The sequence below is a fragment of the Carassius auratus genome, unplaced genomic scaffold (genome assembly GCF_003368295.1).
Source record: "Carassius auratus strain Wakin unplaced genomic scaffold, ASM336829v1 scaf_tig00215211, whole genome shotgun sequence".
NCBI lineage: Eukaryota > Metazoa > Chordata > Actinopteri > Cypriniformes > Cyprinidae > Carassius > Carassius auratus.
The window spans coordinates 50,001-72,210 of record NW_020527988.1 but is presented as its reverse complement, the minus strand read 5'-3'; the positions used below and the strand labels follow the sequence as shown (position 1 = coordinate 72,210).

Genomic DNA, 22,210 nt, shown 5'->3' with positions numbered 1-22,210 from the left:
TGACGTCATATGGGGTGGTCATCTTGAATTATAGAATTTTCATGAAAAGTCACATATTTAAATGATAAAATGGAGCACTTCTTTCCCCAAAAAAAATTTCCCTCACCTTCTGTGTGCTATATTGCACAATACTGAATGCTCAGGTAAATAGTAAGCAGTAAACAAACTGTAAATCATTACTAATAAATGGTAGAAACAAACCGAATGCATGTAGCGGTTGGGATTTTCAATTTACTACATGCAGCAGGCACTCTGATTCCATGTATGGGGCACATATATATTACTCATATGACACACAAACACAAGTAGACAAGACCTGTTTAGTTCAAAAGCTATGCCCCGTGTCGCATCGCCTCTGCTTCTGCTAAGAGCAGTGCAGCCAGATCTGCCTCGCGCACGCGCTGAATGTGCACAGCTCGGACTACTGTCAGTGTCATCGCGACTCCCACCTTGCCTCCTAACTGTCCTATGAATACTTCGACCTCGTCTAACATACCCAGTGGCATTAGACAAAGTCTCCACTACAATACTGTCGCCGCGATTGCGGAGTGGTGCGGTCAGAAGACAAATATACATGTCTAGCGCGGTAAAAATCTCCCGCCTCGTCCCCGCAACAATAACTTGCCTGCTAATTTCACGATGAACACTCCGACCCTGGCAAACATTGTTCACACCTCTGACATTTGGCAAATGACCATTTATTTACATTGGGCAAAGGATTCACCATTTGTGCTTGGTGTAGGGCTATACTTTCACTTTCAGTATCACCGTCATCTTCTGAATGCAGATATTCCCCTTCAGAATGAGTGTCCGCGAATAAAAGTTCCAACACCTCATTGCGGCTTTATTGAAACTTTATTGATGCCACTAGATAATAATAATAATGAAAATAATAATAATCTAATGCCAATACTCGCTGACGTTGACAATATTGTTCAGATAAAATGGCTCACTCTCACACAAGCTCCGCTTTTTTTCGCACTGATTCAATGCACTCTATCTCGAAGATTTTGTATAGGAGCATGGCGTTTTTTTCAGTCAGAGATGAAGTATTACATGTCTGCTATCTAGTGCAGGGGAGGTTGCATGAAATTTGACACCATATTTGACAAAATCGTCCGTTTTATTCAGTGCCGCATCTTGTCGAGTAAACTCGACCGTGGCGCCAAGAGGGTTAAAGGTTCTTTACATGTAGTAATGGTTCTATCTAAAACCATAGCATCCCGAAGATCTATTTAATGCTGAAATGGTTCTTTGTATTAGAGTTTATGGTTCTTTATGCTTTTAGTTTTTCTAATCCGTAATTGTCAAAGCACCTCATTACTGATTTTCTCAGCTATTCAACTACACAAACTGTCAGCACATTCTCAACAGGTAAATTATTTATTTACATTTATATACATTATAATGTTCAAATTGTTACTGGTTGCCTACTAATCATGTCTTTTTCTCTCTTTAAGAGAACATGTAAGTGTGACAAGCTCTGTTCAGTAAGTAACAAAAGTAATTAATTTATGGTCCATATTGTTATTTTTTATTGTATTTTTCCTGTATTTATATAGTACTTGGGTTTATGCATACACATACTCGGTCACAACTGTTCTATGACATTAATTTTCTTTTTTTCTTTTTGCTTTTAACATTGTAAAGCAGTCACATACTACTTTTGGCCTTCATAAACTATGTTTTTACATAAATGGAAGGAGACACATTATAACTCTAAACTCAGTTCTGTATTTCAGATGCCGTCACATCGTTAAACATCGTCTGCAGAGAGAAACTGCCACTAATTCAAAAGAACATACACATAATGATGTACGTAAACGCATCATAAAAGGAATTATGAAATACAGAATTTTACTATAACTTGGTCTTCATTACAATGTTTGCTGCTTTGTTTTACTTAAGTATTTATTTATGTTCAATGTCATTATGTTAAAATTTCACATGTCAAGACAAAATAAACGACTTAATTACAACGGCATGTTGTGGTTTTTATGTACAGCCTTATTAAGGAAGTCTGGGCATCTCTGCTTTAGACTGCTGCCCCCGCGACCCGGCCCCAGATAAGCGAAAGAAGATGGATGGATATTGTAATACAAGGCAGATAGAGGGATATAAAAGAATATATATACTATATTACACTATAATATTACTCACATTTCACTGCTGGTTATATATGCTCTATATAATTGTGTATGTGACAAATAAAAGAATCTTGAATACACATAATATTAATAATACAAATATGTCTAATCTTAATATTTAAATCACACTAATCTTAATAAACTAAAACCATTAGAAAGGTTATTTATAACACCATTAAGGTGCTATATAGCATATATCTGTAATGGAAAGCATGATTCTTTATGGATCCCTTTAGAAAGAGTTCTATGTAGCACCAAAAAAAGGGTTCTGCTATTGATACAAGCACAAAAAAACTTTTTTGGTAGTGTTTAGAGCCATGTTTCTTAACCCTCAAATATCCTTCGTATAGCAGCCTTTAATTGGACCTTCTCGGATAAATTTGGGCACGAAGGTCACAGACGTGATCATAATTTCTAGTTTAAATAAATGTCATCACTACATTTGATAATATACAAATATATCAAGTGGTTAATTTGTTGTAATTTCTTTGGTGCATTCCAAAAAATATTCATTGAACTGACAAAATGTATGTAGGCATGTAAGGTGTGTTGCTGCAATCAATTTATTTTAGCTACATTTAGATAAACAAATGTAGTTTACTTATTTTCAACTTTTTATTTTTAAATATAGCTCAAATAAATAGTTTGCAACCACTCACTCATCTTTTTTGGTGCCGTCCAAAACTAAACTTTTGCGACTTTGGTGACATCTAGTGACATATGATGGCACTGAAATCTAAAATTATCATAAATATCTGTAGGAAGCAATGACTGGATATAGGCTAAAATCTATAAACAATTGTTGTAATGAACTGAACCTCATAAGGTTTAACATTTATTTTATCCAAAATGTTATCCAAAAATTATGCCTTTGTTCTGTTGGACAAAAAACAAGATATTTTGAAGAATGTTGGTAATCACACAGTTGATGTTAGCCATTGACTTCCATATTATTTTTGTTGTAGTATTAAATTTTGAGCAGATGTTCATTTTGGGTGAAATATCCCTTTAAAAGTCACATGATGTGAACTGTACTTCATTATAATATAATAATGCAACTACTTAAGATTTAAAACCATACAATTGGTATAATTATACTGAAAAAATATTAATCTTAATTACTATTATTATTACTATATTTTAGAAAACACAGATGGACAACAAGCTGCAGAGATCCCTCACCAGAATGAGACACAACCACAAACAAATGAGCCAACAGAACACATTGTTTTGGAAAAGCAAACACTTACTGAAAATATAGATGAACATCACTCCATACAAAATAGAAATGAATTGTTTTTAACATCAAAAAGCATGGACAGTGATTTCGTGTCAGTGTCCTCATACTCTGAAAATGAGGACAAAAGGGAACGTGAAAAGGAACAGGAACAGAACCAAAATAATGAAGAGTGGAGGGCCACAACACCAGGTCCAAAAAAATTCAGTATAGAAATAAAATGGGAAAACTGGAAAAAAATAAAGCCACTGCCTGGTTCAAACCAACTCCAGAGACCATGGACAGATATGCTTTATAAAGAATTTAGTCAAGTCAATCCTTGTTGTGTTTTGTGCTTTAAGTATCAACACGTAAAATGCCAAAACAGTCGGAAACGAGCGCTGCCTTTTTTCAAAGCACGTGCCACTTGCACCTTTAAAGACTGTTCAGAAGTCTGTACTTTCACAATAAAACCCACCCCCAACAAAATCAAAAAAGAAAATAACTGTCTTTGTTGCTCGCAATGGAAACATAACACACAAAAACGATCACCAACAATTCAGACAAGCCAAATATACACGAAGGGGGAAAATTGCAAAGGCCCTCACACAAGGTGTGAGCACTTACTATTATGAAGCCGTAAGAAAATCCACACCAGAAGAGATTTTGGCAGGTAACATCTCACAGTCCTTGACTAAAGATGTGTTAAGGGTAATTTCTAGCGAACTGAAAAAAAGCACCAGGCTACATGATGACATAATCCTGGAGCTTATGCTTACACAAAAAATAATAAAGGAATGTGCTACATCTGATTGTCCTGAGACTGCTGGCTACTTACAACATTTGCAGGTGGACCCATTTGCTGTACATTTGTACACACAATGTGGTTTACAAATTTTGGCCCAGCATCTTAAAAAAAAAAAAAAAACAGTAACACTTCACCTGGATGCCACAGGTAGCGTTATCTCCCGCATTACCAGTCAGCCCAAAAGAGTGCTCTACTATGCACTTGTACTGCCAGGAATGGGCAAAAACATGCCGCCACTACCAGTTAGTGAGCTTGTATCAAATCAGCACTCAATTCCAACCTTGACATACTGGCTGATGGAAACATTAAGGGCTCTTGGTCAAATAACATCATGCCATGTCCATCAAGTGGAGACGGACTTCAGTTGGGGACTAATTTCAAGTGTCCTTCTGGCATTCAACAAAGAAAGCATTTTGCTGTATTTACAACGAGCCCACCGCATTGTTTTGAACAAGGCAAACAGTGGTGATCTTCAATTTACAGTCTTACATCTTTGCTCTTCACATATTGTTAAGGCAGTGTGTCAGGCATTTTCAAGAAAGACTGACAGCAAGGCTTTAAAGGAGTATGCCACCTACTGCTTTGCCTTGTTGTTAAACAGCACACATCTAGAAGAGGCAACAGCTGTATTTGAAGATATGGCTGTTCTTTTCACATCAGAAGAGGAGACCGACGTGGTGAATGCAGCCAAAACTGCCCTGGATCTAAAAATAATGAAGAGCACAATTAACCTTTATGAGGCACAAACGATACCAGAGGCAACAGAAACAGATGAAAATGTAACTTCAGTGTGTGGCAGATCACCATTTACATCACTGTTCACTGCAGTTTTGAACAGAGCCAAGAGCCTCCACTTCAGTAGCAAGACAGGGGGAAAAAATACCTTTTTCTGTCCAGAGCTCATCGAGTTCCTCATGAACAACTACATGAGTATCTTCCCGCTGTGGAGTGGAGTTCTTCTTGGGGATCTTAGCCGGTTTTCTGAAATCAGCACAGCTACAGTCAGCCAACAATCCAAAACAAGGGAAAGTAACTGTCATGTGGAACAGTGGTTTTGGATTGTTAAACACAGCATCCTTAAAAAGAAGAAGTACCTGCGTCCTGCTGACTTCATACAGAACATGTATGGATCTCTCCAAGGCAGATACAAAGAACACATAATTAACAACAATCTGTTACTGCCTTACCGTGATCCAGAACCTAAAGAAAAGTTCTTCAGCCAGAAAGAAGAATGGGCACAGAAAACATCAAGAAAGGACAAGGACAGACATAAAACAAAATACTTTGACCCACCTGAAGTACTGCCACAGCCATCACAAAGTCCAGAAGTTACACAGATCAGCACCAATACCATCCAGATGATTCCAGACACAGCAATGGACCTGTCAAAAACAAAACACAAACCCGAACCAGAGTACAATACTGAGCCAGATAACACAGAACATACTGCTGAAGACACAACAGAAGAGGTAGTATATCATATTAATATACATTTATACAAATAATTTCAATAATTTTACTTACAATAAAATGATTACTTGCAGATTCAGTACCTTTGGAGCAAAAACGATTGTGAAGTGGTGGTTGCTGTTGTACCATCAGCAGCAAAAAAGGCTAGGTACACCCTCCATCACTCAGAGTTCAAAACTCTGCAACCTCACAAGTGGCTCATGGGAGAGGCAAGAATATTCATGAGCTATTAGCATTTCAAACTGGCATGATATAAATTGCCAAAGCACACCAGTAATATTGTTACCTTTTTGTGTAATAGATATGTTTTGTGTATTTCTTATTTAAATGTGCTTTTTCATTAAGGTAATAGAATGTTACTTGCAAACCTTATTAAATAAAATGGGAAAAGATGGTAGCATTTACCTCATGAATCATTTTTCTGCTGGTGTGATTCTGTCTGGAAACCGAGATGATGTGTGTCAGCGGAGTCTGCCAAAGGTATTTCTATTGTTGTACATTGAAGATATGAAACCATGTTTAAAAATATTTAATAATGTTACAATATCTACATTTCAGGTGGACTATGGAAAATATCAAGCACTTATCAGTTTCATAAATGTACATGGAAACCACTGGAAGTTTTTGGTGAAAGCTTTCAAAATAGTCCTTCTTCATAGTTATGTGATCAAAGCTGAACTGTAGTTTTAAATCGTTTTTTTTTTTTTTTTCTAGTATCTACATGCATCTTCCAGTAAAGTTTTCCTTATAGATCCACAAGGAATTGATGAGGAGGAGGACTCTAAGCAAGCTGCAGTCAGATTTCGGTAAAAACAAAACTGCTAAAATAAAAGCATTATGGCCAGATCTAGTTACTCTTAATTACTTTAACTGTATTACCCCTAACTGTCATATATTTATTTGTCATACAAGTCAATACTTCAAAATGAGGTTCGTTCGCCATAGCAAAAAAGAGTGGATGGACATTAAGTGGAGAGCGGCCACAATTACGCACACAAGGCAGCAGGATTCACATAGCTGTGGAGTACTTGTCACGCAGGTACTTCTTCTTTTTAAGGATGCTGTGTTTAACAATCCAAAACCACTGTTCCACATGACAGTTACTTTCCCTTGTTTTGGATTGTTGGCTGACTGTAGCTGTGCTGATTTCAGAAAACCGGCTAAGATCCCCAAGAAGAACTCCACTCCACAGCGGGAAGATACTCATGTAGTTGTTCATGAGGAAGTCGATGAGCTCTGGACAGAAAAGGGTATTTTTTCCCCCTGTCTTGCTACTGAAGTGGAGGCTCTCGGCTCTGTTCAAAACTGCAGTGAACAGTGATGTAAATGGTGATCTGCCACACACTGAAGTTACATTTTCATCTGTTTCTGTTGCCTCTGGTATCGTTTGTGCCTCATAAAGGTTAATTGTGCTCTTCATTATTTTTAGATCCAGGGCAGTTTTGGCTGCATTCACCACGTCGGTCTCCTCTTCTGATGTGAAAAGAACAGCCATATCTTCAAATACAGCTGTTGCCTCTTCTAGATGTGTGCTGTTTAACAACAAGGCAAAGCAGTAGGTGGCATACTCCTTTAAAGCCTTGTTGTCAGTCTTTCTTGAAAATGCCTGACACACTGCCTTAACAATATGTGAAGAGCAAAGATGTAAGACTGTAAATTGAAGATCACCACTGTTTGCCTTGTTCAAAACAATGCGGTGGGCTCGTTGTAAATACAGCAAAATGCTTTCTTTGTTGAATGGCAGAAGGACACTTGAAATTAGTCCCCAACTGAAGTCTGTCTCCACTTGATGGACATGGCATGATGTTATTTGACCAAGAGCCCTTAATGTTTCCATCAGCCTGGTATTGGTGCTGATGTGTTTCTGGACTTGTGATGGCTGTGGCAGGTATTTAGGTGGGTCAAAGTATTAGGTCTTATGTTTGTCCTGTTTTCTTGCCCAAGCCCATTCTTCTTTCTGGCTTTTCTTTAGGTTCTGGATCACGGTAAGGCAGTAACAGATTGTGGTTAAGTGTTTAATATGCCTCGGTGGGATCCATACATATTCTGTATGAAGTCAACAGGACACAGGTCCCCCCCTTTTTTTTTTTCTTTTTTTTTACAAAAAGGTTACTCCGTTTAACAATCCAAAACCACTGCTCCACATGACGGTCTCATGAAGATGCTCATGTAGTTGTTCATGAGGAAATCGATGAGCTCTGGACAGAATTTTTATTATTATTATTTTTTTTGTTACAGGTGTGGAGGCTGGTGGCCCTTTCCAAAACTGCAGTAATTGTTGATGTAATGGTGATCAGCTTGATGTACCTGGCATGACTGTCATTTGGACAAGGGTCAAAGTGTGAACCACCTCAGGAAGGGATGGGGGTTTTATTGTTATTAGCATTGATGTCAACACGAGCCAACAGCCACATTTTAATTGGTGGACATGAATTTGATTTTAAATAAGAATCATTTGGATTTTTTTTTTATTTTTTATTGAATGAACTTTTATCAAAATACTATTTTTAAATCTAATTTTAATGAGTTTGAGTATCGTTTTTATTAAGCTGAACTGACCGCATTTTAATGTTGTAACATGCATTTTTAACTTAAGCACATTATGTAGCCTAGTGCTCTTTGCCAAGTCATCTGAAATGAGGACATTAAAAAAAAAAAAAAAACTTAAACATCCCAATTCCTGGAAGCACAAGAGCATAGTAGAGCACTCTCTTGAGTTACTGTGAATTTGGGAAACCATACTATTGGCTGCAATCTATGCAAACTGTGACTGTTGGTTTTTATGTGTTTGGGGTTGTGATTAATTGATTACATGCCCAGCAAATGGGACTCAGTGGATGGATTTGTGAGGGACCATAATTTCATTTTTATTGAATTTTAAATCCCTTTCCATTTCACTTTCCACCTAATCCACCAAAATCACCTTCAATCTCATTTAATTTTAAATCCTCCTATCACAGGCCAGGAGTGCGTTTCCCAAAAGCAGGTAGCTAGGTTACATTCTGCTCAGTTGGTAACAATGGAACTTGCCAGCATTGTTACTTTTGGGAAACTCACCCCAGAATGCCCTGTGAAATCCTCTTTCGGTTCCTCCTTCCTAATCCAGACTTGATTTATTGAGATTTTTATTTATTTTTTACATCATTTTAAATGAGTACTGTAACATTTTATTTTAATTTATTTGTCTTATCTGCTTTAATGTTTTTCCTATTGAGTGGTAATTACTGAATGATTGATTTTAGAGTTTTTATTTTAGTCCCTTGCTTTTATTGTGATTCTTATCTGTTGCGATCTAAAGCACTTTGAATTAAAATTGTATGAAATGTGCTATACAAATAAACTTGCCTTTTTATGAGTTCTTAATAACTTTGAATATTTTAATCCGTTTAAGCTGTATTAACATTTAATTACTCAACAAATTAACGGTTTAAATACTAATTTGTTTTAATACTATTTTAAAAGGCTAACATGTAACAGTATATTCTGCTTTAATATTTTTCTTAATTACATTTGTCTTACTGAATGTAATTTTAATTTTGGTTCTAATGGCTAAACTATTTCTGTAACTTACCTGTATTACATGACATTTTCATTTAATGAACACAATTTTAAATGCTTTTAAATCGTCATTAAAACGTTAATAACTTGTTTTAATGACATGCTAAAAGTCTTTATCAGGTTTGTGCTAGACTGCCACACAACATATAAAGATGGTATATGTGCTCTGTAGAAAGGCCTGATATGTGTAAATTACAGCCTTTTAGCCTAGTTTGAAATTCTAAGCGGTTTTGAACCAGTCAATGTCTTTATTTTCCTCTCCTCAACTGTCATTCCCAAACAGAATTTTTTTTTTTTTTTTCTTGGGGGTTTTCATTTATTGTGGACTCGTCACTTTCATTTTAACTGAAAGTTGTGCAAGTTTTAAATTCCATCTGTGAGATGGGTATTGTTTTCAAAATGCAACTATTTTCTACTGTTATTTTGTTAGGCTACAGGCCAGTTTATTTACTTAACATCAGTTGAGAAATATTAATGTTGTAATGACCTTAATATTAAAGGTTTCAAGGCAAATGTATGTAATGTTTGATCATGCCTGATTTATTTTATCCCATGTGAAATAAAGTCCTTTTTGTACCAGAATCCTTCCAAACATGTTCTCCTGTCTTCACTTTTTTGGTATAATTGATAATGCACAACTGAGATTAAATGTTAAGTTACTTCACGCTTAGGAATTTGTGTATATATCCATCTATACCTTTGTGATTGTGTTCCATATTCTGAAAATGTAATTTTGATAACCAATGTAAATCAAATGCAAAATACACAAACCAGTAGCAAGAGTCATCTTTGAAAGTGGACATAGAACTTAAGAGTTTATTGAAGAAAGATTTCTCAATTTTTCCAAAGGTTGTAGAAAATTAGTAAGAGGATCCAGCATAAAACTGCAGTATAACTTAAAATCATGGATGATATTTTGTACATATTCTGATAGGTCAACATTACAGATACTTTTAGCAACATCTGAACATGGTGTTCTATTATTGATGCAGATGTGATTGTCTTTCGTCACAATAAATTCACATCCTTGGACAACTTTGAAGGGCTGTAGGCCAGTCATACATTTTGTGAGGTTACTTCTCATCCGGCCAGATGTTGATTCTCTGTTGAGTTTCCTTTGGTATGATCACATGACCAACATACTCCTAAACCACCCCTGTAAACACATAGATAAAACACAGGTGATGTAGTCTCCCTCCAAGTTTAAGTCATAGCCAGTCACTGGAACAGAGCATATGTTATCAGAGAACATTAGAGTTGACCAACTTCTGCTTATGATTTAATGTTACATTTTAAACTAAAACTAAGTATGCAGTTCAAATGAGTACTATTCAAGTGTTAATAGATACATTGTGTATTATTGACCTTCATGTCCTTATGGCAGAATTGCATTTACACACAAAATATTGATTAATTTGATTATTTGTTGATACAATCAATTAAAAAACATATTAAGCCTGGCTTCCAGAGAATAAATATGCAACTGCTTTTGCATTCCTGACATAGGACAGACCCTCTGTCATTTCTTAGATATCAATACTGCCGCTGCCTAAAACATACATATAACAATGCATGCAATGGATTTGTATTCATCATATTGTAAAAGAAGAGGAGACTTTAAATCTACCCCCTTAGAACACTTTCTGTTCAGTTAATTTTAATGTATTGCTGTAATAAATAATTACATACCATGTCTTCTGTAGTTTTGTGGCTACACCAGCATCAAAATGTTACTCTAGTAACAAGATACACCCTTTGAAATTAATTGTACATAAAAAATATATATGTTTAATTGTTTTAATAGCATGTCTTTTGCCATACAATTATAAAAGAGAAAGAAAGAAAGAAAGAAAGAAAGAAAGAAAGAAATGGATTAGGCCAAATGCATTCAGGTCTTTTTTTTTCTTCCGGAAAGGTGTGCCTTCAGTGGCTTCTATGCCTTATAATATAGCTAGTACAGTAACTACTATTGCTATTTTTTTATTTCAGATATTTACGATTAAGTTGAACAAGGAGCGTTATGAGTTAGATATTTTGTGTGTACTTTTCAAATATCCCGGGGCATAATTTTTCCTTTTATTTAACTATGCAAAATAATCCGATTGGGAGTCATTGACCATTTTTAAGATTTCCATGTACTTTGTAGATGATCCCTAAATAGCCTAGGCAATAGCTCATCACTGATCAGAGTATGTGAGTGGAGCGGAGTGGGAGCGGAGCATGGAGTGGAGCGGTGTAATTTTGACAGGAGCGAGGAGCGGATTTTTTAAAAGTCGGAGCGTTGTGGTTTTCACTCGCTCCAAGAGCGCTCCACCACCGCTCAATCACGAGTACAATTCATGCCAACGGCCCGTAATATAACTGCATATTTAGCAAGTATTCATGTTAAACATATTTAACTATAGCTTGATACAGATGGATCTCTCAAATCAGAACGTTACAATGACGACAATAGCCGAGCGTGAAGTTAAAGGTTAGTTCTCAAGGAGTTTGTCTGTTCTTTTACTGAATATTTTCGGGTCAAAGCATGATTTAAACAGTTACAGCACATTCACACGCAATCGCTTTCGCAATAATGCATTCAAACAAATGTAATCTTACAGTGTTACTTCATCTGTATCTGATTTTGAATGAGCAGAAATCTGTAAGAAATGCATTGATCTGTAGATAAAATAAAAATGTTCTGTTATTTTCATCACAAACAAAATTTGCACAGCAGAATACAGTAATTATATTAATGCTGTTATTTTATTTTTTATTTTAATATAGGCTACGTTATGAACATAACATTTCAAACATACTGAAATACTTTAGCCACGGAGCGAAGGCGGAGCGGTGTTTCTGGTATCACTGAGCGCGGAGTGGAGCGGGAGCAGGAAATTGTGAACCTGGAGCGGAGCTGGAAAATAAAATTAAATGCTCTGAGCGCGGAGGGGAAATTGTTGCCGCTCCACTCTGCTCACATACTCTGTCACTGATATAGCGTTAATGCGTTGCGACAAATCGAGGCAGATTTAAAAAACTGAACTGCAATCTGTGTTCAGTTGTACGTTCTGCTACTTTCCAAATAAGACCGTTTTTATACAGTTATACGCTACCATTAATAATCTATTAATTTTTTTGCCGGCTGAATATCTGTCTAACATCGAATGTCCAACGTCAAACCAACTTTATATCGGTCTGAGTTTGAGTTTTCACACAGTACTGAGTGTTTAATATCTGTTTTGACTCGTTTAAACGAAAGGAGGTAGACAGTTAACATTTGTAACAAGTGAACTGATTATTAATTGTTCTGTTTATGGGAAACAAGTTCAGTTGAGAGTCATTTGGGTACAAACGTAATGCTGCGTTCCAGGAAACCCGTGTTTTTCCAACCTTCTTACCGTGAAAGTGCACCAGAACGGCTGTCAAACCAGTAACTTCTAGTGACGGGTCATTCTTAAACGATTCATTAATTTAGAACGAATCTTTAATGTGATTTGGGAAGAACGAGTCGTCTCGGGGAGTGATTCGTTCATTCGCGCATGCGCAAAATACACAGACCCTAAGCGTTACCAGAGAATGTATTATATGGGCGTAGACAGGCTCTGGCGTTACCAATGCAGTCTGAGCCTGAAAGATAATTGATTAGTCAATAATTATTATTAATGGCAAGGTACCAAAGATAAAATTACAGAGAATGTCAATATTGCATAGAAAGAGGTGGCATTACATGCAAAGCACCATTTACAGACGTATGTGAACATAATAACTACACAAATAAATAATACTAAACGAAAGCTTTAACAATATAAATAAAAATAAATAAGTAAAGATTTTTTGGTTTTGGAAATTGGAAACCCACTGATATATATATATATAAGGATTCTAATGAGTGAATTTAATAACTTCTAGTGATGAAAATAATAACTGCACCTGTTTGTAAAGAAGCTTGTAAATTAATTGATCTATCAAATGCTGTTGTCACGTGACAAAAGACAAAATACTAGTCAGTTAAAGAGTAATTTCTGTTTCCCAGTGAGAACCAATTGAGTGATTCATTGTATTTGAGGTAACTGACATTTAACTAATAATTCAATTATTTGTGGTGTCTGTGAAGGAAATCAATTCATGGGTTATAACTTTGAATATTAAATACTGATATTAAATTCTAAGAGTAGATTTTAAACACTTTATGGTTAGTTTTTGACTCTTAAACTCCTCCTTGTCAGGTGATTCATGAAAGTGAAACTATTACAGCGGGTCTGTTTTATCGTATGAGGAAGTGAACTACATTAAGAGAGAAAAACACAGTGAGTATCACGATTTAACAATCATCTTTGATAGCTAAAATCAATCCTGACTGGTTTAAAGTGAAGTACAACAACAAGCAGTGTCAGATATTTGTTTAAATGACATTAGGAGATAAAACACAGAGTCTGTATATCGTCAGATTAAACTTTTACTTTCATTTTAACACAGTGTTTGTCTGAATTAGTTATGCTCTTTGTTTATAATTTGATTCTGTGTAAATGTGAAGAATACACTTTTTCAAGTCAGTTCTGATGTCTGATACTGAGATTGATTAATCTCTGATTCATAACTGACTCTGTGATCAACATCTGGATCTGCTTTTAGATGAAACCATGGCCTCCAGAATGAATCTCTCTGAAGAACATGACACACAGATAAAGACAGTCAAGAGGTGAGAAAACCTGAAATGTTTCACATTTTTAATGTTCAGAAACAATAAATGCACACTACAATATCATTTTCATTTATAGTCAGATTCAGGGGCGTGAATCAGATTTATCTGAACACATGGATGTGTCTGTGAGGAAAAACCCAGTGATGGATTTTTCAGATCTCTGCAGAGAGGAAGACTCTTCTGTTGAGTCCAGGTGAGATATTATGAGTCTCATATTTACTGTAGCTGTGGTGTGTTATGGATATTGTCACCAGCTGTCTCTGTTGCTGCTGGATGTGTCTGTGTCTTTATCTATATGTGTGTATTGGTCCATTTTATTCTGTAATATATGAATGAAAAGAGCACATGGGGCAGATTCCTTTTATTCATAGAAAAATAATACTTTAATCTTTTAACTCTCAAGTAACATCAGACTCCTCAAGTGAAAGATGAACATTAAAGGGAGATTGAAACAGTGAATGTGTTTCTGTCAGAGCAGAGTGTGATTTACAGAAACAGTTTGTATTTCTGTTATATTTCAGTCTGTGTCAGAATGAATCTCCTGAACCCAGCTGTGTGTCCATCAAGAGTGACGCGTCAATGGGTCGAATAATTGAGTTCAGCTCGGGAGACACATCTGCTGATCTGAGGTGTTGTTTAGTTTACTTCATCAGAAATATTTATGATATTCATTAATTTACCAATGTGTTTTAAATACATTATTACTAAAATAGTCAATATTTCTGTAACTACAGTCAAAAACATAAAGGACCGCAATCACATACAGCAAAGAAGAAATTAGACTCCATTTTTAAGGTTGGTTTTGTGTGTGTGTGTGTGTGTGTGTGTCAGCACAATAATCCTCTGGGTAAAAGTATAAAGAAATGGAGAAATCTGTGAAATCCTCTCTGTAATAGTCATATTTACTTTCCTCCACACACGTAAGATAAGTTGTAGGCCACTATAAAGCAGATCAATGTCCACTAAAGTAGAGAAGATGAATCCATATGTAACCTGACTGCTGCACAAAGATGAACATCAATCTAACAAACAGCCAATCCAGTCAAACTCTCTCTTTTAACCTCAGTATCTGTAGACGCTGATGTTTGAGCATACAGTGAAGTTATTAGCAGGTCTGATATAATTCAGTGATGTTTATTAATATTCATGCTTTAACTCTTGTGTATTGATCCTTTGGTTCACCTTCTCTGTGACTGAATGCAGGTTTATTGTTTGAATATTTACTATGATTTCAGGAGCTTGAGCACAAAATCATCTCTGAGTTAAAAAGCTTTAAGAGACTACTGAGTCCAGATTACCCAGAATGCTCTGAAAGAGACCGTTATGATGATGAGGGTCATAACAGAGTCAGAGAGGGTCTTCTGAAGATCACACTGCTCCTCCTGAGGAAGATGAACCAGACAGACCTCGCTGACACACTACAGACCAGTAAGAGCTCTGGATCAGCAGATTATAGCCTGTGTTTTTATTATCATCCTTCTGTCTTCAGTCACTAATGTTCCTGAATGTCACGACACAATCTAATATCAAACATATCAAACCTAACAATACATTTCTAATATATTGCTCTGTTAATAACAACAATTATTTCCTTTGCTCAGAACTGATGTCTGTGTATCAACAAAAACTGAGATCCAGACTACAGGATAAATATCAGAGACTCAGTGAAGGACTGTCCAATCATGGAGACTCAACACGTCTGAATGAGATCTACACAGAGCTCTACATCACAGAGGGAGGCAGTGGAGAGGTCAATAATGAACATGAGGTGAGACAGATTGAGACAGTGTCCAGGAGACCAGAGACACAGGAGACACCAATCAACTGCAATGACATATTTAAACCCTCACCTGGACAAGACAAACCCATCAGAACTGTGCTGACTAAAGGAGTCGCTGGGATTGGAAAAACAGTCTCTGTGCAGAAGTTCATTCTGGACTGGACTGAAGGAAAAGCCAATCAGGACGTTCATTTCATATTTCCACTTCCTTTCAGGGAGCTGAACTTGATACAGAAACATCTCAGTCTTGTGGATCTTCTAAACCACCTTCACACAGAAACCAAAGAATTAAAGTCAGCAGATTATGAGGACTACAAAGTCATGTTCATATTTGATGGTCTGGATGAGTGTCGACTGCGTCTAGATTTCCAAAACAGTCGGAGCTTGTCTGATGTGACAGAATCAGCTTCAGTGGATGTGCTGCTGACCAACCTCATCAAGGGGAACCTACTTCCTTCTGCTCTCCTCTGGATCACCTCTCGACCAGCAGCAGCCAATCAGATCCCTCCTGAGTGTGTCCACCAGGTCACAGAGGTACGAGGATTCAACGACCCTCAGAAGGAGGAATATTTCAGGAAGAGAATAAATGATCTGAGTCTGGCTGAGAGAGTCGTCACACACATCCGATCATCAAGAAGTCTGTTCATCATGTGTCACATCCCAGTCTTCTGCTGGATTTCAGCCGCTGTTCTGGAGAGGATGATGGGTAAAGCAGAGAGTGCAGAGATCCCCAAGACTCTCACACAGATGTTCACACACTTCCTGATCTTTCAGACCAAACTGAAGACACAGAAGTATGATGGGAAATATGAAATCGATCCTGATCAGGCTAGAAAGACTATTCTGTCTCTAGGAAAACTGGCTTTTGAACAGCTGGAAAAAGGGAACCTGATCTTCTACGAGGAGGACCTGAAAGAGAGCGGCATTGATGTCAGAGAAGTGTCGGTGTACTCAGGAGTTTGTACCCAGATCTTCAGAGAGGAGTCTGGACTGCAGCTGGGGAAGGTGTTCAGCTTTGTTCATCTGAGTATTCAGGAGTTTCTTGCTGCTTTATTCAAGCTGCTGTCCTTTTCTGAGCAAAACACAGGACTGAAGAATGAGTTCAGGTCACCAATGATCAGTTTACTGAAGAGAGAAGTGGACAAGGCCTTACAGAGTGAGAACGGACACTGGGATCTTTTCCTCCGGTTCCTTCTCGGTCTCTCTCTAGAGTCTAATCAGACTCTCTTACAAGGCGTCCTGAGAAAGACAGTAAGCAGCTCTGATATCAATCAGGAAACAGCTGCATACATCAAACAGAAGATCAGGGAGAATCCCTCTCCAGAGAAATCCATCAATCTGTTCCACTGTCTGAATGAACTGAATGATCGTTCACTAGAGCAGGAAGTACAAACATATCTGAGCAGAACAGGTTACAATCGTCTCTCTGGAGTCTCTCTGTCTGCTGCTCAGTGGTCGGCTCTGGTGTTTGTGCTGTTGAACTCAGAAGAAGCTCTGGATGAGTTTCTACTGAGGAAATATGATCGATCAGAAGAATGTCTTCTGAGGCTGCTGCCAGTGATCAAAGCATCTAGAAAGATTGAGTGAGTATTTTACATTGACTTTATTTTATACAGTAGGCCTGTGTTTCTCTTCACTGTTTCTGTATATTTTGAGGTCTTTCTTATTTGACACACTCATCTAACATCACAGATCGCTCTACTAATGATCTGATGAGTTGAATCAAGTGTGTTTGATAAGAGAGATTCATCCAAACTCTGCAAAGTTGAGGTTTCTTCAGGAACAGGGTTGTGACTCTGATTTTACGAATATTGGATTGAGATCATTATCAATCACTTAAAAGTTGCATTCAGGTTTGTTGGAATAAGTGAAAATAACTAAATTTCAATCTAATAATTCATGAAGTAGCCAGCTATGAGGTCACCGAGGTCCGGACCTGGGTAAATTTTTCATGTTCGAAAATTACATTTGTTCTCTGATTGACTAATTTGCTGCTAAACTCCTCATATGAATGTCTGCATGTATAATTCATGATGTTTAGCGGCCGTTGTGATCACTGCGAGACTCTTCTGAAGTGAACGATGTCTTCAGAGATTTGTGAGTGAGCGAGATCCAGCTATTATAAGCGTTTTTGACTTGTTTTTGCACTAAATGTAACACTTTAGAAAGTTAATAAAGTAGGAAGTTGCGGTTTAGGGTCAGCGATAACTTCATTTTATCTAATTTCCAAAATATTTGTAGTAATTTCGGTTTATTTTATTTATTGATATGTTTTTGTTTATTTTAATAGCAACATCTGGCAACATTGCATCGCCGGCATAATCTGGCAGTTATCAAAAAACAGCAGCAGCTTTATCTATAGATAAAAGTGCAAATATCTATAGATTCTATTCATACAATGTTAAAAAGGCAGGATTTTCTGCTATTTATATTACTTAATGCAAATAGAGGCAATTATCTGCACCTCAGTATTGTAGTGTATTATAAAATAGTATGCAATAATAACTTATATTATTATATTAATAAATGATTGAGTGTAAATTTTTATTTTAAAATATTAAATGGACGTCATCTTATTGGGACAATAAACCCCAACTTACCCTGACCCTACCCGATACTTTTTCAACTTTTTGATTATTTCCTTCATTTTCTTTCAAAATAAATGCATTTCTGATGTAGCCCGGGTCGATCGCGTCAGAAAGAACATTACAGAGATTTTACCATCTGCATCACTGAAGCAGATCAAGAATCAGATATCTTTAGTCATTTTTAACAGCTGATTCACATGTTGTGGGGCAGAGCTAGTTTAAGTAGCCTCTGTGAACAAGGTTCGCTATCCTCAATCCCAAATGCAAGCTGAAAGATATTATTTGACTTTTTAATCTACACCACTGCTTTTACTTAACTACATTTCATAAAACATATCATTACTCCTTATAATATATCACGTGCTCTGAGACGCAGAAGCGGTGTCTGATTCAAGAACGAACTGATTATTTTACTGTCTATGCTTAAACCGCACCAAAAGATTCATTCAGGTATTAGAATGATTCGATTGCAGCTGTTCTCGAGTCGACATCTCACTGATTCAAATGAACCGTTTAGTGCGAGTCTCCAGTGAACTGAATTCACAACCGGGAGATCTTGTGAGCGCGCGCGACTGATGCTGCTAAAAGTAAGTTATTAATGTCGAATTATAGGATTAATTATTGAAACTGAAAATCATATTTAGGTCAAAACTGTTAGTTGTTTGTGAGGTAAATCTGCTGTAAAGAGTGATCTATTCAAGCCCACTGAAAATGCGTGAAGTCAGACAGTGTCACTCATGTTTTAGGTAAAAAAAATAAAAAAATAACACGACACATTAAAATAACACAAATTAACGACAACAGCTTTATTAGCCCTATGTGACGTCTGTTTTCATATTGTTTATCAACAGTATACATTTTTAAATAGTTTGGATTAACCAGCCGAGTAGACAGATATGAATGTTTCTTCATAACCAAACTGAAGTAAATATTGTTAGCTGATGCTAACTGTCTAGCTAACAAGCTTGCTGGTGCTTAGTTAAGGTAATCTTTAGATATAAAGTTCAAGTATTTTTATTGAACCATCTAGATAGATTAGATCTGGGGGAAAAGACAGGATGTGATGTTCAGAACATGGTAACTACAGTCAGTGGTTAAATTGGCTTTTGTAGGGAAGGGGAGCCCTTATTTACGTCACCATTAAAGATCGTGCCATAAAATGACTTAATGTGTTTTACACCAAAGGGGCTATTTTTACAGTACAATGCATTATGAAACAACCCGAACAACACTTGTTCAGACGTGTGACGTGTGCAGACATAACAGTTTACACTTTAAATACATCACATTTACTTATTCACATACTACAAGTCATGCATTCATCAGCTTCCAAATAGGAGTAAATGCAGGCTCCTCTGGTTTATGCTGTCTTTGTCTACAGACAGCACGGTCTGCTGACCTCCTTGTCATCACACACTTCCTAACAAACTGAGTTGGGTTACACATCTCTAGTGGTGGACCCACTAACTTTACCAACATCAAAGAGACACATTGACAATCTTCAGCCGATTTCTCAGTGGTGTAACAATAATATTCATCTCTGAAAATCCCCTTTCACATTCAGCTGTGCTCACAGCCAGTGTATCTACTGTGTGTTTTATTTTCAGAAGACCCTCTTTAATTGCCTTTAATTTAATTTAAATGTTTGGGTTTTCCTTGTAGTCCCTGAAACCTTGTTTGACACTACAGTAGTTCATTGCCAGACTATCACACAGCTGCCTCAATTCTTGTTCTCCATACAGCTGTGGCACTGGAGAGGGCCAGGTGTCAGGTGACAACACATTTATTTGATCAAAAAGCTCCCGCTCATGCTCTGGGACCATCCTGGACTGCATGCTACAACTGAGTGCATGAACAAACTTTTCCTGATTGATTTTTATGATTAAACCACATTAAGCTTTTCCCTCACAACAGGCTCTAATGAAGCAGACACGTGTAATGTCAGATAACATTGTAACAACGTCGAATTGTAAGACGCGTCAGGCTGTTCGGTCACTGAGAGACGACCTTCTGACTAATGTTTGTGTAATGCTAGATAGGCCTATATATAACCCCCATTTAGCATTTAATGTTTTGATGTTCATTTTGAATTAGTCAGATGTTAGATAATTATATACTTTTTAAATATTTTATTTTTAAATATCAAATTGGTGTAAAAAAAAATCTGAACATTTTTGTAACTAATCAGGATTGTATTAGGTTTAGTAACAACAATTTATATTGTTTCCAGGGTGCAGTTTCTGATAAGCTACTTTTTTATTTTTATGATTTCAATTCAGTTCAGTGCTTGTGATTTGATTCAATATTGACTCATTTGGATAAATATTATGTAGGCTACACAAGATAGGCATTCATTTTTCTCAAGACAAATAAAGACATACAATGTGTTTTTTTATTTATTATAACAACAACTGTATTTAACTTTGTTCATTAGCTAGAGATCATCCGTTCACGTGCCACTATAGGGATCTGTCACGTCACATTTACAAGCGCCAAAACTGTATTTATTGCTTGAATTTCTTAATTAAATTGACAGAATCTGAGAGATGAGATTATTTTTATAACACAAGTATCCTGCCTGGTCTTGTCTGTCGGTCTCTGAGTCGTCTTCTCTTTGTGATTTTACTGTGCGTGAGAAAATTGATGTGTGGCGTCACGTGAGAGTTGGCAGCTATGGCCTTAGCAGACAAATCAAATGAAAAACTAAACTGTGCGAGCGAGGCTACATTAGTCACATTAGAAAATGAAGTTGTAGGTTGTGTTTGAATAATTACGTATCTTATTTATCTGAGGTAAATTAAACCAAATGCTCACGTATGCTGGATAAAGAATTAGACAGCACAAAGAGCCCATCATTATGACGTCTGATAAATCATGTAGTCTGGGTGTCTCTGTCTAGTCTTGATAATTATCCAGTCTCATATGTCACGTATTTACCAGGAGATGAAAAATAATTCAAATTGAATAACAATATTTGGTGTTGAAGGAGACGGAGCTGAGCTCAGGCCCAATTTAACCTGTGACTCCAGTAATTATCAAAGTGTGAAGTGATGCCCTCTGGGGGCGTTTGGCCAGGGCTGTTTTTACACCACAGACAAGGTTTGAAAGGAAACAACAATCATTATTATTTTATTATAATTATATTTTCATTAAAATGTTTCTCCTAACTTCAGGCCTTATTCTCATGTCAGATATAACTGTGATGTTCGGGATAACAACAAACTTTAAAACCCTTTTTTCTTCCTGGTGAAGATCAGATGGTCAGATCTGTTTTCTCTCAGGTACATCTCAGTGTGAGCTTCACAGTGAACATTACTACATCTCTCTCATCAACGAGTCCATATCAACAACACAAATATATCTAGGTTTCATGTCCACCTACACGTGGAGATCAAATATTAACCATTATCTATCCTGAAACATTAAATGGTAAAATCAAGCCAAATTCTTTAGATATGTATAAAGAAAAAGGTGCTGGTTTCTCAATTTTCTTCTTTCAGTATTAAATCAGGAAAACAAATGGTCACAATGTAGTCGGTCTGTACAGCTCCACTATAAGCAGACTGAATACAAATAAAATACTAAATCTTCTTCAGTAGTTAATGTTAAGACTCCTGTAGTTTGGGAATATTTATGAGAATATTTGAGTCCTGTTTGTTGAGTTAAATCTGAAATAATTTCAGTTTGAGTCTGAAGTCTATTAAAATGGGACTTGACTCTGAGTCACTCTCTGTGTCTGGTTTAATAATTGATATCTATAAATATATATTACATCTGTGTTTTTCATCAGTAATATTGGACACATGAGTCAAGCTCTAATAACTCATTTTTAATCCTCTGTATATTCTCTGAAGTCTTTACAGATGTGGTATTACACAGAAAGGCTGGTCTGCTCTGATTTCAGCTCTGAGATCAAACCCCTCACACCTGACAGAACTGAATCTGAGCTGTAATAC

General features: G+C 36.6%; 2 protein-coding genes across 5 annotated transcripts in view; both read left to right on the top strand.

Annotated features, from left to right (window-relative positions):
- The first annotated feature begins 4,750 nt into the window (after window positions 1-4,750).
- On the top strand, window positions 4,751-5,874 carry LOC113094012 (uncharacterized). Its single transcript, XM_026259640.1, has 2 exons — window positions 4,751-5,640; window positions 5,716-5,874. Exons 1-2 carry the CDS (start codon window positions 4,810-4,812, stop codon window positions 5,872-5,874), a joined length of 990 nt encoding a protein of 329 aa, XP_026115425.1. The 5' UTR covers window positions 4,751-4,809.
- A 7,538-nt stretch (window positions 5,875-13,412) lies between these two features.
- The window catches only part of LOC113094010 (NACHT, LRR and PYD domains-containing protein 3-like), a 27,277-nt gene continuing 18,479 nt past the window's right edge, over window positions 13,413-22,210 (top strand). Inside the window, exons 1-8 of one of the 4 annotated variants that reach the window (XM_026259636.1) lie at window positions 13,413-13,491; window positions 13,817-13,883; window positions 13,963-14,079; window positions 14,408-14,515; window positions 14,621-14,681; window positions 15,122-15,314; window positions 15,488-17,249; window positions 22,109-22,210. The exon at window positions 22,109-22,210 is cut by the window's right edge and continues 72 nt beyond it. In XM_026259636.1, coding sequence (XP_026115421.1) covers window positions 13,825-13,883; window positions 13,963-14,079; window positions 14,408-14,515; window positions 14,621-14,681; window positions 15,122-15,314; window positions 15,488-17,249; window positions 22,109-22,210 — 2,402 coding nt within the window. In that variant the 5' untranslated portion in view covers window positions 13,413-13,491; window positions 13,817-13,824. Of the gene's footprint in view, window positions 13,492-13,816; window positions 13,884-13,962; window positions 14,080-14,407; window positions 14,516-14,620; window positions 14,682-14,770; window positions 14,999-15,121; window positions 15,315-15,487; window positions 17,250-22,108 lie in introns of those variants that run through there. The other 3 variants (XM_026259637.1, XM_026259638.1, XM_026259639.1) reach the window with 3 other exon arrangements.